Source organism: Natator depressus, chromosome 6 (genome assembly GCF_965152275.1).
Source record: "Natator depressus isolate rNatDep1 chromosome 6, rNatDep2.hap1, whole genome shotgun sequence".
Taxonomy (NCBI): Eukaryota; Metazoa; Chordata; order Testudines; family Cheloniidae; genus Natator; species Natator depressus.
In genome coordinates this window covers 129036913-129049919 of record NC_134239.1, presented here as the reverse complement: position 1 = coordinate 129049919, position 13007 = coordinate 129036913, and the positions used below count along the sequence as shown (strand labels likewise).

Genomic DNA, 13007 nt, shown 5'->3' with positions numbered 1-13007 from the left:
GCACCCATTACCATAGTATGAGAATGCCTCAGAATCTGATGTATTTGTGACTGGTTCCTTCCAGGGTGCCAGGTGGAACTGAGGTACCACTGAGCCCTGACGCACCAGCCTGGGCTCCCTCTCACACTGTGCTGCTGTGACAAGCTCCAAAGCCCTCCAGCCTGCACTTTCACCAGCATTCACACAGGTAGGTACACACCCAACTGCAGTTACATGCAGACTCTCTAACCACCAGCTTCCCAGCCTAGGATCCAGAGCAGTACCGTCCTGCCCTGCTCAGCTCAAATCTGGCCAGAGTATGGGTTTAATACCTGATCCGCCTCTCCCTCAATGTAAAGAGAGCAATGCACACTTGTGGTAATCAAGCAGAGATTTTCCCCCAAGCACTCCAGTGAAAGCTCACTGGTTTGGATTAAAACATAAAATAAATGTATTAACTACAAAAGATAGGTTTTAATTGATTATAAGTGATAGCAAACAGATCAAAGCAGATTACCTAGCAAATAAACAAAAACTGCAAAGTAAGCTTAATATACTAGATAGATTTGATATGAATAGCAGATTCTCACCCTAACTGATGGTACATGCAGACTTGTAGGTTCTTAAGGCACAAGCTACACTTGCTTTGCAGCTTGGACTCCCCGGATGCTTCATATACAGGCTAGAAATCCCTTTAGCTTGGGTCCAGCACTTCCCCCAGTTCAGTCTTTGTTCCTCAAGTGTTTCCAGGGGTCTTCTTGTGTGGGAAGTGAAGAACCCCAGATGATGTCACTCCCTGTCTTATATAACTCTAGCATATAGCATTGTCTCAAAGCTTTGGCTCCCAGACCAATTTGTGGAAAAATACTGATATCCCAAGATGGAGTCCAGAATCATGTGGCCTGGTCACATATCCTTGTAGAGTCATAGCAGCCATTACTTACATGCTGTCTGGAGAGTTCTCAGGAAGACTCATCCAGTGGGGAATAAGCTTCTCCTAAGGCCTGTTGGTCTTCCTAATGGCCCCTTACCCTGAATAGGCCCTTTACAACCAGCTATTTAGAATAGTGGGTGTTACCCAGGTATAACTACATTTGAAGTACAGATACAGAGTCAATATTTATAACTTCAGATACAAAAGTGATACACGCATGCAAATAGAATAATCATATTCAGCAATTCATAACTTTTCCCATGACACCTCACGACTTATCTTGTACAAAATGCATCGTAATTATGCCATAATCATATCATAATAGAACTATGAAGAATATGGGGTGCAGTGCCACAGTATTTATCCTCACAACACCCTTCTGAGATAGCACAGCCCTTTTATCCCCATTTTACTGATGGAGAACCAAGGCACAGAGGAACCCAGGGCCAGATGTTCAAAAGGGATTTCAGGTGCCTACAGAGGCAGATATCTGGCTCTTTAGGCACTTGAAAATCCAGCCCTAAATAACTTGCCCAGGTAATACAAGGAGTCTGTGGCAGATCAGGAAATTAAACCCACATCTCCCAAGTTCCAAGCTAGAATGCTCACCACTGAACCATCCTTATCCTCAAGAGTATTGGTTGATCATAGGATGACTATGAGCCGCCAATGTGATAAGGCCATGAAAAAAGCTAATGCGGTCTTGGGATGCATCAGGAGAGGTATTTCCAGTAGGGATAAGGAGGTTTTAGTACCATTATACAAGGCACTGGTGAGACCTCACCTGGAATACTGTGTGCAGTTCTGGTCTCCCATGTTTAAGAAGGATGAATTCAAACTGGAACAGGTACAGAGAAGGGCTACTAGGATGATCCGAGGAATGGAAAACTTGTCTTATGAAAGGAGACTCAAGGAGCTTGGCTTGTGTAGCCTAACTAAAAGAAGGTTGAGGGGAGATATGATTGCTCTCTATGAATATACCAGAGGGATAAATACCGGAGAGGGAGAGGAATTATTTAAGCTCAGTACCAATGTGGACACAAGAACAAATGGATATAAACTGACCACCAGGAAATTTAGACTAGAAATTAGATGAAGGTTTCTAACCATCAGAGGAGTGAAGTTTTGGAATAGCCTTCGAAGGGAAGCAGTGGGGGCAAAAGATCTATCTGGCTTTAAGATTAAACTCGATAAGTTTATGGAGGAGATGGTATGATGGGATAACATGGTTTTGGTAATTAAATATTCATGGTAAATAGGCCCAATGGCCTGTGATGGGATATTAGATGGGGTGGGATCTGAGTTACCCAGGAAAGAATTTTCTGTAGTATCTGGCTGATGAATCTTGCCCATATGCTCAGGGTTCAGCTGATCGCCATATTTGGGGTCGGGAAGGAATTTTCCTCCAGGGCAGATTGGAAGAGGCCCTGGAGGTTTTTTGCCTTCCTCTGTAGCATGGGGCACGGGTCACTTGCTGGAGGATTCTCTGCTCCTTGAAGTCTTTAAACTATGATTTGAGGACTTCAATAGCACAGATATAGGTGTGAGGTTTTTTGCAGGAGTGGTGGGTGAGATTCTGTGGCCTGCATTGTGCAGGAAGTCAGAATAATAACAGTCCCTTCTGACCTAAATATCTATGAAAAAAAAAGTGATCCTTACAAAGTAGTCCACACAGAAAAAAGTTCAAAAACTACTGAATTAAAAGGGTGTGGCATACAAAAGTCATCTTAACTTAGATACTTTTTAAACAAGTATAGAACAATAAGGTAATAACATGCAGAAAAGTCTTACAATACTCAAGTAGTTTTTTCCACCTTCTTCTATAGTAACATTTAGTTTACGATCAACAAACTCTCGTTGTCCACACCAGTAATGCAATGGCGGTTTAATGCGCCGACCACTACGGCTGTAACTTGCATCTGGATCTTTTTGCACAGAATTGCGTTTGGGTGTCATATCTACACACACACACAAAAAAAATCTTGTTAGCAGCAGGATAGTTTTGAGTTTTGTTTTTTTTTTAAAAACATCAGAATACTGTATTTTAAAAGTAATCTTTAGTAAGATCTTATGGACATAAACCAACGTTTGCGAGTTCAGAGCGGCCATCCTGGGTCAGACCAAAGGTCCACCTAGCCCAGTATCCTGTCGTCCAACAGTGGACGATGCCAGGTGCGCCAGAGGGAATGAACAGAAAAGGTACTCATCAAGTGATTCATACTGTCTCCCATTCCCTGCTTCTGGCAAACAGAGGCGAGGGACACCGTCCCTGCTCATCCTGGCTAATAACCATTGATGGACCTATCCTCCATGAATTTATCTAATTCTTTTTTTTAACCCTGTTATAGTCTTGGCCTTCACAACATCCTCTTGCAAAGAGTTCTACAGTTTGTCTGTGTGTTGTGTGAAAAAATACTTCCTTTTGTTTGTTTTAAACCTGCTCCCTATTAATTTCATTTGGTGACCCCTAGTTCTTGTGTTATGAGGAGTAAATAACACTTCCTTATGTACTTTCGCCACACGTGTCATGATTTTGTAGACCTCTATCATATCCCCCTGTAGTCATCTCTTTTCCAAGCTGAAAAGTCCCAGTCTTATTAGTCTCTCCTCACATAGAAACTGTTCCATACCCCTAAACTCATTTTTGTTGGCCTTTCTGAACCTTTTCCAATTCCAATATATCTTTTTTGAGATTGGACAACCACATCTGCACGCAGTATTCAAGATGTGAGTGTACCAGGGATTTATATAGAGGCAATATGATATTTTCTGTCTTCTTATCTATCCCTTTCTTAATGATTCACAACATTCTGTTAGTGCAGCAGCAGTCAAAAAAGCTAAGTGGATTTTTCAGAGAACTATCTACGACTCCAAGATCTTTCTTAAGTTGTTACAGCTAATTTAGACCCCATCATTTTATATGTATAGTTGAGATTATGTTTTCCAATGTGCATTTGCATTTATCAACATTGAATTTCATCTGCCATTTTGTTGCCCAGTCACCCAGTTTTGTATTGATTTTCATGAAAATGATGCTCACACAAAACAAAAGTGAATATCTAAATCAAGAAATTACCATTCTTACTTTTAAAAGCAGACAAGTCAAAGACCCACGTAACTTAGTGTGATTAAAGTATTATAGTAATTTTTGCCCCCCACAACAACCAAATTTATGCTCTGAAGTCTTTTGACTTTGTGACATAGTTCAGAGAGTAATGATACACAAAGATCATATAGGAAGGTGGTGATAAGTGGAATTAGCCAAAGAAAAGTTTAGACTCTGAATCTATTCCCAAGTATACAATCAATTGGAAGCACACTGGAAAGAGTACAAATGTGCAGATGATACAAAAATGAAGAAGTCTGGATAAAGAGATAATGAATAATTAAATCTCATGAAAGCCATTTTGGAGCATCGGATCACAAGGATATTCAGAACTGACAGAGGTGCAAAGAGCAATTAAGATATGGTGCCCCTAGAATTAGGAAAACTAGGCTTGTACTAAGAAAGAGAAGTGGATAAGAGGAAACAATGTATAGGGTTATAAAAACGTCAACATTTCAGAGAAAACCTGAATGTCATAACTGTTCATACGGTGTTGTTGTAGCCATGCCAGTCCCAGGTTATTAGGAGACACAAGGTGGGTGAGGTAATATCTTTTACTGGACCAACTAAAAGATATTACCCCACCCACCTCATGTGTCCATGCATTAAGGGAGATAAAGAGAAATAGTTTAAAGGAGAGAATTTGGAATGGCTGTGAGCAACAGGAATTGCAAATATACTCATTTTATAAAAGGGAGTAAAATAAAAACTTACAAGGAAATTACCCCCTCGCAACCTTTCATTCCATATATGTGAATGCATCACATAACCTCTTTGGACCAAATTCAAACTTAGCCTAAGTTATTCTACACAAACCAATGTTGATAGATCATTCCTCACAAACTGTGGGTTAAATTTATCCCTTCATGTTCCAATATTTTAATAGAACATTGAGCTTCACTGTGAGAAAGAAATGCCACTACAAATTGAAAAAAACCAACTTCATGCTGTGGCTATTCTAAAAATGAGAAATGTTAAGAAGCAGTCAGTTATTTAACCATTTAAATTACCATCAATTTTGAACAAAAAAAGGGGGGGGGGTGGAGGTGGGGTAGTACTCACATCTGTTATCATTCGCTACTTCATAAGTGGTGTTTTGTGTTCTAGATTGTTTTTTTAAGTCTCCTGTTACCTCCTCTTCTTCCAACATATCCACTTCCACAGAACTGATTTTTTCACTGCCAGCCTCATCAGTATCTTGTTCTTTCCTAATTTTTTGAAGTTTAAGAAACCAAAATCTGTCACTGCTTAATATTGCTTAGTTGTTATTAAAGAACTTCAGCTGAAATACTAGTGTACACCATTCAAACACAGAAAACTCACAAATGAAAAGCCTTGTACATGGTTCTTCCCCATCCCCACACCAGTGTATTAATGCAGCTGCACTGATTCAAACCCCTAATGTAAATAAACTACGCCAGAAGCCAAGCCAGTGCAAGTCCTCCAGTATTAGTGCAATTGGTATGCTGGTAGCACCACCATAGCTAAATCAGTGTAGCTGCACTAGTTTCTCTCTCACTTACACTCTTGTGTACACACACACACACACACACACAGAGTGGACAAAGCCTGCTAAACTTTATTTTCCAGTTAACACATTGGTTACTAAGAATTTGCTTAGAACTTAGTCTAAATACATATCTACTGAACCTCAGTTGTTTTACATATTTTTTAAAAACAAATATTCACTCTACACTATTAAGTTAGCACTGAACAAAATAAAGGCCTACCAAAAGTTACCTCTTTAGTTCCCCAAGAAAATTCTCAACATATTGTTTCCATTGTTTTGGAAATCCAAATGTAAACTTCTTGATGAATTTGTATGGAAATCCTGTTTGAAACAGAGGAGAGCGTTAATAATGGCTAAAATTTTAACAGCATACTCTACTTTCTACTGCATTTCCTCCCCTTTCACAGTAAGAAAGAATGATATTTGAATAGTGAATTTGGTTCACTGACAGCAGTAGATAAGTTGTAGTACATTACATGTGACAGTAGAACCTCAAAGATAAAAACACCAGAGTTATGGACTTACTGGTCAACCGGACACCCTGTGAAACCACAAGTCCTCAGTCAGGCAGCAGCACAGACCAAAACAGCCCCCACAAATACTGTACTGACTTGGGGTTTTATTCACTGGAGGGTTGGGTCTGCAGCCATGGGCGGGGGGGAGGTTCAGGGCGGACTTGGGGCTTCTGACCCTCAGGAGCACCAGGGCTCAGGGCTTAAACCCTGCAGTTCTGTACCGAGCTTCAGCCCTGAGGGGGGTGCTGTGGCTCTAGCTACAAAGGGAGCGCCGGTTTCGGCCTCAGCGCTCCCCCTGTAGCTAAAGCCCTGATCCCTGACACCCACCCCCGGAGCCTTGGCCCCCTCTCCCACCACCCTGCGGCTGTAGCCCTGAGTGCCCCCCACTGCCCAGAGCCCAAGTGCCCCCTCCCCCCATCCTGTGGCTGCATCTCTGAGCACCCCTTCACTGCCCAGGCACCCCCTCCCCACCCCCTGCGACTGCAGCCCCGAGGCCCCCCACCACCACCCAACCCAGAGCCCTAGCCGCCCTCCCTCCCATCCTGCAGCTGCAGCCCCAAGCCACCCCCCCACTCCAGAGCCCTTTCACCCCCATTTCAGAGTTACGGACAACTTCCATTCCCAAGGTATCTGTAACTATGAGGTTCTACTGTATATAGAAAAAAGAACAGTAGTCAATTCCGTGCCCCCCCCGGCCCCAAAGAAAAAGAAATAGACATGTAGTCAATTATGTCTGTGACTTTTAATTAATTCCCTGAAGGGCAAACTGCTAAGCTGAATACTGAAAATACTGCCGTAGGAATGGGGGAACGTCCATTTAATTTAAAGCTACTTTGCATGCAGCTGGCGGCACGCTGGATTTAGTGTTTGGAAATGGGTTGGAGGTTAGGGACGTAATCACTGCATCCATGACACAGGATAACCATTACACTTCTTCAGTTGTCCATGACGGTTCATGCAGTGGCTAGTAAATGCTGTCTTCCCTCAAGTCACCCTAACAGGCCACTGGCATACAGAAGACTTGTGATGGATGAAGTGAACAGAAGAATGACTAGAGCACTAGGGGCCGAGATCCCCACCTGAGTTCAATCAACTGGAATATAAAGACATTTAAAGACAATTGTTGGGGCTCTTTCATAGCATTTGCATAGCTATGTATAGTTGAACCATTTCTGATAGTGTGGCTAATCTGAGCTGTCTCCATTTGGACATGGAGTAGAGCTTCTCTCACTGCACTTCCAAAGAATGTCAGATTTTTAAGGCCAGAAGGGGCCATTAGATCTCCTAGTATGGCCTACTGTATATATCACAGGCCAAAGAATTTCACCCAGTTACCCCCTTATGGAGCCTGATAACTTCTGTCTGACTGAAGCTTATCTTCCAGAAAGCGATCCAGTCTTGATTTGAAAACATCCTTATGGTCAATTCCACTGATGCTGTAGAAGTTACCAGTGTCAATAAGAGAGTGGGTTTGATTTGGGGTTAGCTGGCTGAGGTTTTACGTGGACAAGGCAGAGATTACACCATTGGGTAGGAGTAGCATTAGATAAAGTGATGTATGCTCCACTAATTGAAAGTGCGTGGCCACTATTTGTGAATCAGGTTTACAATTCAGGGGGTTTATTAGGCCATGGCTGCTATTAGATTCTCAGAAAGAAACTGTAGATCAAGGAGTGCATTTTTCCTCATCTGTACTCAGTGAGGGAAACTTTTTTTTTTTTTAAATAAAGGATTTGGACCTTTTCATGCTTATCTGAGCCTTTGTCACCTCTGTAATATTCTCTGCTTGGGGCCTCAAGAACATTCTGAGAAGCTGAAGCTAGTACAGCAACTTGCTTATTAAGTGGAACTTTATTCTACTGAAACACATTGCAGCTGTGGGCTTCTGAGTGGAATTCAAAGTGCTGGCATAGACCTTTAAAGCCGTAAATGGCTTAGGTCCAGGTTACCTAACAGGCTACGTTTCTCCCCAAGCCATACTGCCATCTTGATATACGAAGAAGAAGGGGCTTTTGGCAAGACACTCTCAATGAGGTGTCTAACTTCAGAATTCACTCCTCACCGAAGCCTGCCACTGCCCACATTTCTTAGCCTCCTGCACATGCTGAAATTTCAAATGAGTTTCCTTACCTTCTTTTCTCATGGAAACAGAGTTTATATTTCCTTGTAACAAGTAGATACGGCCAGATATTGTTTTAACTTGATTCGATGCCATGCGTTCCACAATTGCATTACTATGCCAGTACAGTTCTTTCATATCTCTGAAGAGACAGATAAATAGAAATAAGTTGTTCATTTTCTTTAGGGAAAATTATTAACACTGGAGTTTCAAGTTCCAACGATGAGAATACCAAGATTCTGTATCAGACTGGTGTTTAAATATTTTCATTAATGATCTGGAAAAGGGAATGAACAGAGAAGCATCAAGATCTGCAGTAATACAAAATTATGGCCCAATCCAACTCCCACTGAAGTCAACAGAAGCCTTTCCATTGACTTGAATGGGTACTGTATTCAGGCCCTTATTTAGCACAGTCAAGATTCTGAAAGACTGAGGAACTCCAGAGGGATCTAACAAAGTTAAGTGAATTGGGAGTGCAATGGAAGAAATTTAATATTGATATCACGGAATATAAGAGCACAGTTAACTGGAGTAAAAAATAGATTAGGTGTTTACCAGGTATGGGTAATGAAGACATCCACAGTTATGTAAGACAGAATAAAAGATAAGGAACATAAACTGTCACACATAGAACCAGATCCTGGACAGGTTGTAGGTATTAAGGGCACAGGAGAGGGCTGCTGGTTATTGTTTTCATAGTCACACCTGAATCAAGATATTGATGCACAGTCGTGCTGGAAGGGCATATCAAGTCCAGTTCTGCTCAATATCTTTATCAGTGATTTAGATAATGGCATAGAGAGTACACTTATAAAGTTTGCAGACCATACCAAGCTGGGAGGGGTTGCAAGTGCTTTGGAGGATAGGATTAAAATTCAAAATGATCTGAAGAAACTGGAGAAATGGTCTGAAGTAAATAGGATGAAATTCAATAAGGACAAATGCAAAGTACTCCACTTAGGAAGGAACAATCACAGTTGTACATATACAAAATGGGAAATGACTGCCTAGGAAGGAGTACTGTGGAAAGGGATCTCGAGGTCACAGTGGATCACAAGCTAAATGAGTCAACAGTGTAACGCTGTTGCAAAAAACGCAAACATCATTCTGGGCTGTATTAGCAGGAGTATTGTAAGCAAGACGCAAGTAGTAATTCTTCTGCTCTACTCAACTGGCCTCAACTGGAGCATTGCAGTTCAGAGCCCTACATTTCAGAAAAGATGTGGACAAATTGGAGAAAGTCCAGAGAAGAGCAACAAAAACGACTAAAGGTCTGGAAAACATGACCTATGAGGGAAGGTTGGAAAAAAAATTGGGTTTGTTTAGGGTGGAGAAGAGAAGATAGAGGGGATATAACAGTTTTCAAGTACATAATAAGTTGTTACAAGAAGGAGGCAGAAAATTGTTCTCCTTAACCTCTAAGGATAGGACAAGAAGCAATGGGCTTAAATTGCAGCAAGGGAGGTTTAGGTTGGACATTAGGAAAAACTTCGTAACTGTCAGGGTAGTTAAGCACTGGAATAACTCGCCTAGGGAGGTTCTGGAATCTCCATCACTGTTTAATCTGCTCTTAAAAAAATCTCCAAACGCCTGTCAGGGATGGCCGAGATCAGAGGTGGGCAAACTACGGCCCGGGGGGGCGCTTCCGGCCCTCCACATGTTTTAATCCGGCCCTCAAGCTCCTGCCAGGGAGTAGCGTCAGGGGCTTGCCACACTCCGCGTGGCTTCCAGAAGCAGCAGCACGTCCCCCCTCCAGCTCCTATGCGTAGGGGTAGTCAGGAGGCTCTGCACACTGCCCCTGCAACTCCCATTGGCCAGGAACCGTGGCCAATGGGAGCTGCTGGGTGACGCCTGCGGACAGGGCTTCCGTGTAGGAGCTGGAGCGGGGACATGCCGCTGCTTCCGGGAGCTGCTTGAGGTAAGCGCTGCCTGGAGCCTGCACCCCGCTCCCGTGCCCCAACCCCCTGCCACAGCCCTGATTCTGCTCCAACCCACCAAACCCCTCAGTCCCAGCCCGAAGCACCCTCCTGCACTCCCAGCCCCTCATCCCAAACCCCACCCCAGAGCCAGCACCCCCAGCCAGAGCCCTCACCCCATCCCAACCCCCAATTTCATGAGCATTCATGGCCCACCATACAATTTCCAAACCCAGATGTGGCCCTCAGGCCAAAAAGTTTGCACACCCCTGGTCTAGATAATACTTAGTCCTGCCTTGAGTGCAGGGGACTGGACTTGACCTTTTGAGGGCCCTTCCAGTCCTACAATTCTATGATAGACTGGACAGCTAGTCCTTGAAATCTTTAAGTTACTTAGCTGAAGAGCTCCCTTCCCTCAACACAGCAGAACAGGAGAGTGTACTTGGTATTTGCTGAATGAAGCTCCAGGCTATCTTCTCACCAGCTGTGCACGTGGCTCTCTTAGACTTAACAGCACTAGGTCCATCCCCCAAACTCTCTCTGGTAAGTGGAGGGAGGCAGAAGTTGGTGGGGGCCATTGTCAGCAGCAGTGGTAGCCCTATGTAATGGTTAAACTGAGGCAGACTAGTCTTTGGTGCACATGATTCTTTCCAGATCCACTCAATAGTCCTAAGCGAAGATGCCAGGATGGTGCATATTTGTGAAGTTGAGATACAGAAATGAGAATAAAAAAACTATGTTTTATGCCACAGAAATGTGCAACTTTGATGAAGGAAAAAAAATCACTTACCTCCGTTTTCCTTCTACACACACAGCAGTATTGTTGTTGATAACCTTAATCTTCCACTCCCTTAGACAGATTTTTGACTAAGTTAAAGAAAAACAGCATTATAGGTACACTTAATATGCCAATTATACAGCCATTAAAATAAAAAGCAAACTAACTATCCTTTAACCAGTAACTTTTAAGAAAACAAAAGCTTTATAATGTTTGTTTTAAACAAAGAATTCTACATATGTTAACAGTAAATCAACAAACTGAATACTCAGGAGATGAAAAAGTGACCAAATGATACATAAACTCCACTGAATGCATCCGATGAAGTGAGCTGTAGCTCACGAAAGCTTATGCTCAAATAAATTTGTTAGTCTCTAAGGTGCCACAAGTACTCCTTTTCTTTTTACATTAATTTGCTATTTCCAGTGCGGGTGGAATTTGCTATTTCCAGGTAAAGTTGAAAACAGATGCCTCAAAATATTAAGCAACTGAAAAATATGCACATGTTTGACAGTAATTTAAAAATGAAAGTTAAAAAACCCAAATATTTAAAAAAGTTAGGGGAGTTAGATTCCAAAACTTCTAGACAATTAAAATCTGGAAACTCTTAAAGGTTCCAACACCAACTCTTCCCCCACACCTGTAATCCCTTATTGTTGGGAGAAATCCAATAGTTGACACATGGAAGAGTTAAAGTGATTCCAGTTGTATTTACTGATTATAGTCAAAACACACAGCACAGGGAGTATCAGTAAACTCTCAGTGCATGCCTCAGGTGCAGACAATGGACCTGACAGCCTACTAAAGACAGACCTTCAAGTGCCTTATCGCTTTTGGAAACTGGCCTTGTAATTTTATATTGAACATTATACACATATGCGTGCGCACCCAAGATCTGGAGAGTTTTATGAACTATATCATTCCATTATGAAAATTGTATTTATTAAAAATTCCTCTAACACTTAAATTAACTAACTACACACCTTTTCTTTATTATTTCTTTTCCTCCCTGCCTGATGTAATGGATTTAGGGGTTTTTGCCTTTTAAAATGTTAGACTTTGACCATAATCATAGAATCTGATGCACTAATGCAGAGCTCAGGGCTAAGAGTCCCAAACAGGACTTGATTCCTTTGGCTGCAAAAGCAGTAAAAAAAAAAAAAAGTGTAGTGGTGTCTGTCCCAGATCCCTTGTCTGTAATGTCTATCCCCCATCTCTCTCTTTCAAAGTTTTTGTCTCCATCCACTTAGAATGTTCTGTTTAATATTAATAGATATTAAAATAAAGAAAGCTGGGAATAAATACCAATGTTTGGTTGAGAGTTTTGTTAAAAAAAAGTGTAAAAAGTGTTATTTCTGTTTCTTTCTATCACCATTTTTAAGCTTAAACAAGTTTGATCAACCAAAACAGGATCACATGAGGCCCAGTCTCTGATCATATAGTTAGATTGACAGCCTGCAAGTTTTCCAAAGGACACATATGAAGCTTATGAATTCCACAGTATAGATACATATTTATACTTATATATTGCTATATATGACAAAAAACTAAACAAATACCACTAGCTGTAGCAAATCTGAAGGTATTTTTCAATACAAAGTCCTTCCACAAAGGAACAAACTTTCCCACCTGTTTATTTGCATTGCCATCATTTTTATCTATGTGAGATGTGCTTGAGGGGGCCTTACAATCTCCTTCTTTTGGTTTTTGTTTTCTTGGTATGTGGACCTTTGGAGAAGAAAACATAATACTACAGAAGCACTGTGTGGGTCTCTGAGGATCAGTTTCTGATTTCTTCTCTACTCCTTGAGCTGTTTTCCAGGTGCTCTCTTGTAATAGTCTTCCTTCTCGATGAGGACTGGCATATATTGTTTCTCCACTGCCATACCTTTCTGCTAACTGAACCCCAGTTTTAGAAGGGTCAGAGTTTGCGTTCACAGTATTAATCACGGTATTTTGAGACATTTCATCATCAGCATCAATTGGCTCCACAAGAAAAACATCATCCTGACTGTTGCTGGTATTGTTAACTGTACATTCTCCATTAAAGTTACTGACTTGTTTGGCAAAATCAGATTTGATTAACAGCTTGTTCACGATTGTTGAAGAAATGCTTTGCTTGATTTGGTTTGACAATGCAGGATCTG

The 13007-nt window shown here is 41.7% G+C and overlaps 1 protein-coding gene across 1 annotated transcript in view; it reads right to left on the bottom strand.

Annotated features, from left to right (window-relative positions):
- The window catches only part of MIS18BP1 (MIS18 binding protein 1), a 33344-nt gene that overhangs the window by 15702 nt on the left and 4635 nt on the right, over nucleotides 1–13007 (bottom strand). Inside the window, exons 4-9 of the mRNA XM_074956578.1 lie at nucleotides 12490–13004; nucleotides 10873–10949; nucleotides 8175–8305; nucleotides 5760–5850; nucleotides 5082–5227; nucleotides 2705–2871 (exon numbers count right to left, since the gene is read on the bottom strand). Of these exons, the coding sequence (XP_074812679.1) occupies nucleotides 2705–2871; nucleotides 5082–5227; nucleotides 5760–5850; nucleotides 8175–8305; nucleotides 10873–10949; nucleotides 12490–13004 (1127 nt within the window). The remainder of the gene's footprint in view (nucleotides 1–2704; nucleotides 2872–5081; nucleotides 5228–5759; nucleotides 5851–8174; nucleotides 8306–10872; nucleotides 10950–12489; nucleotides 13005–13007) is intronic.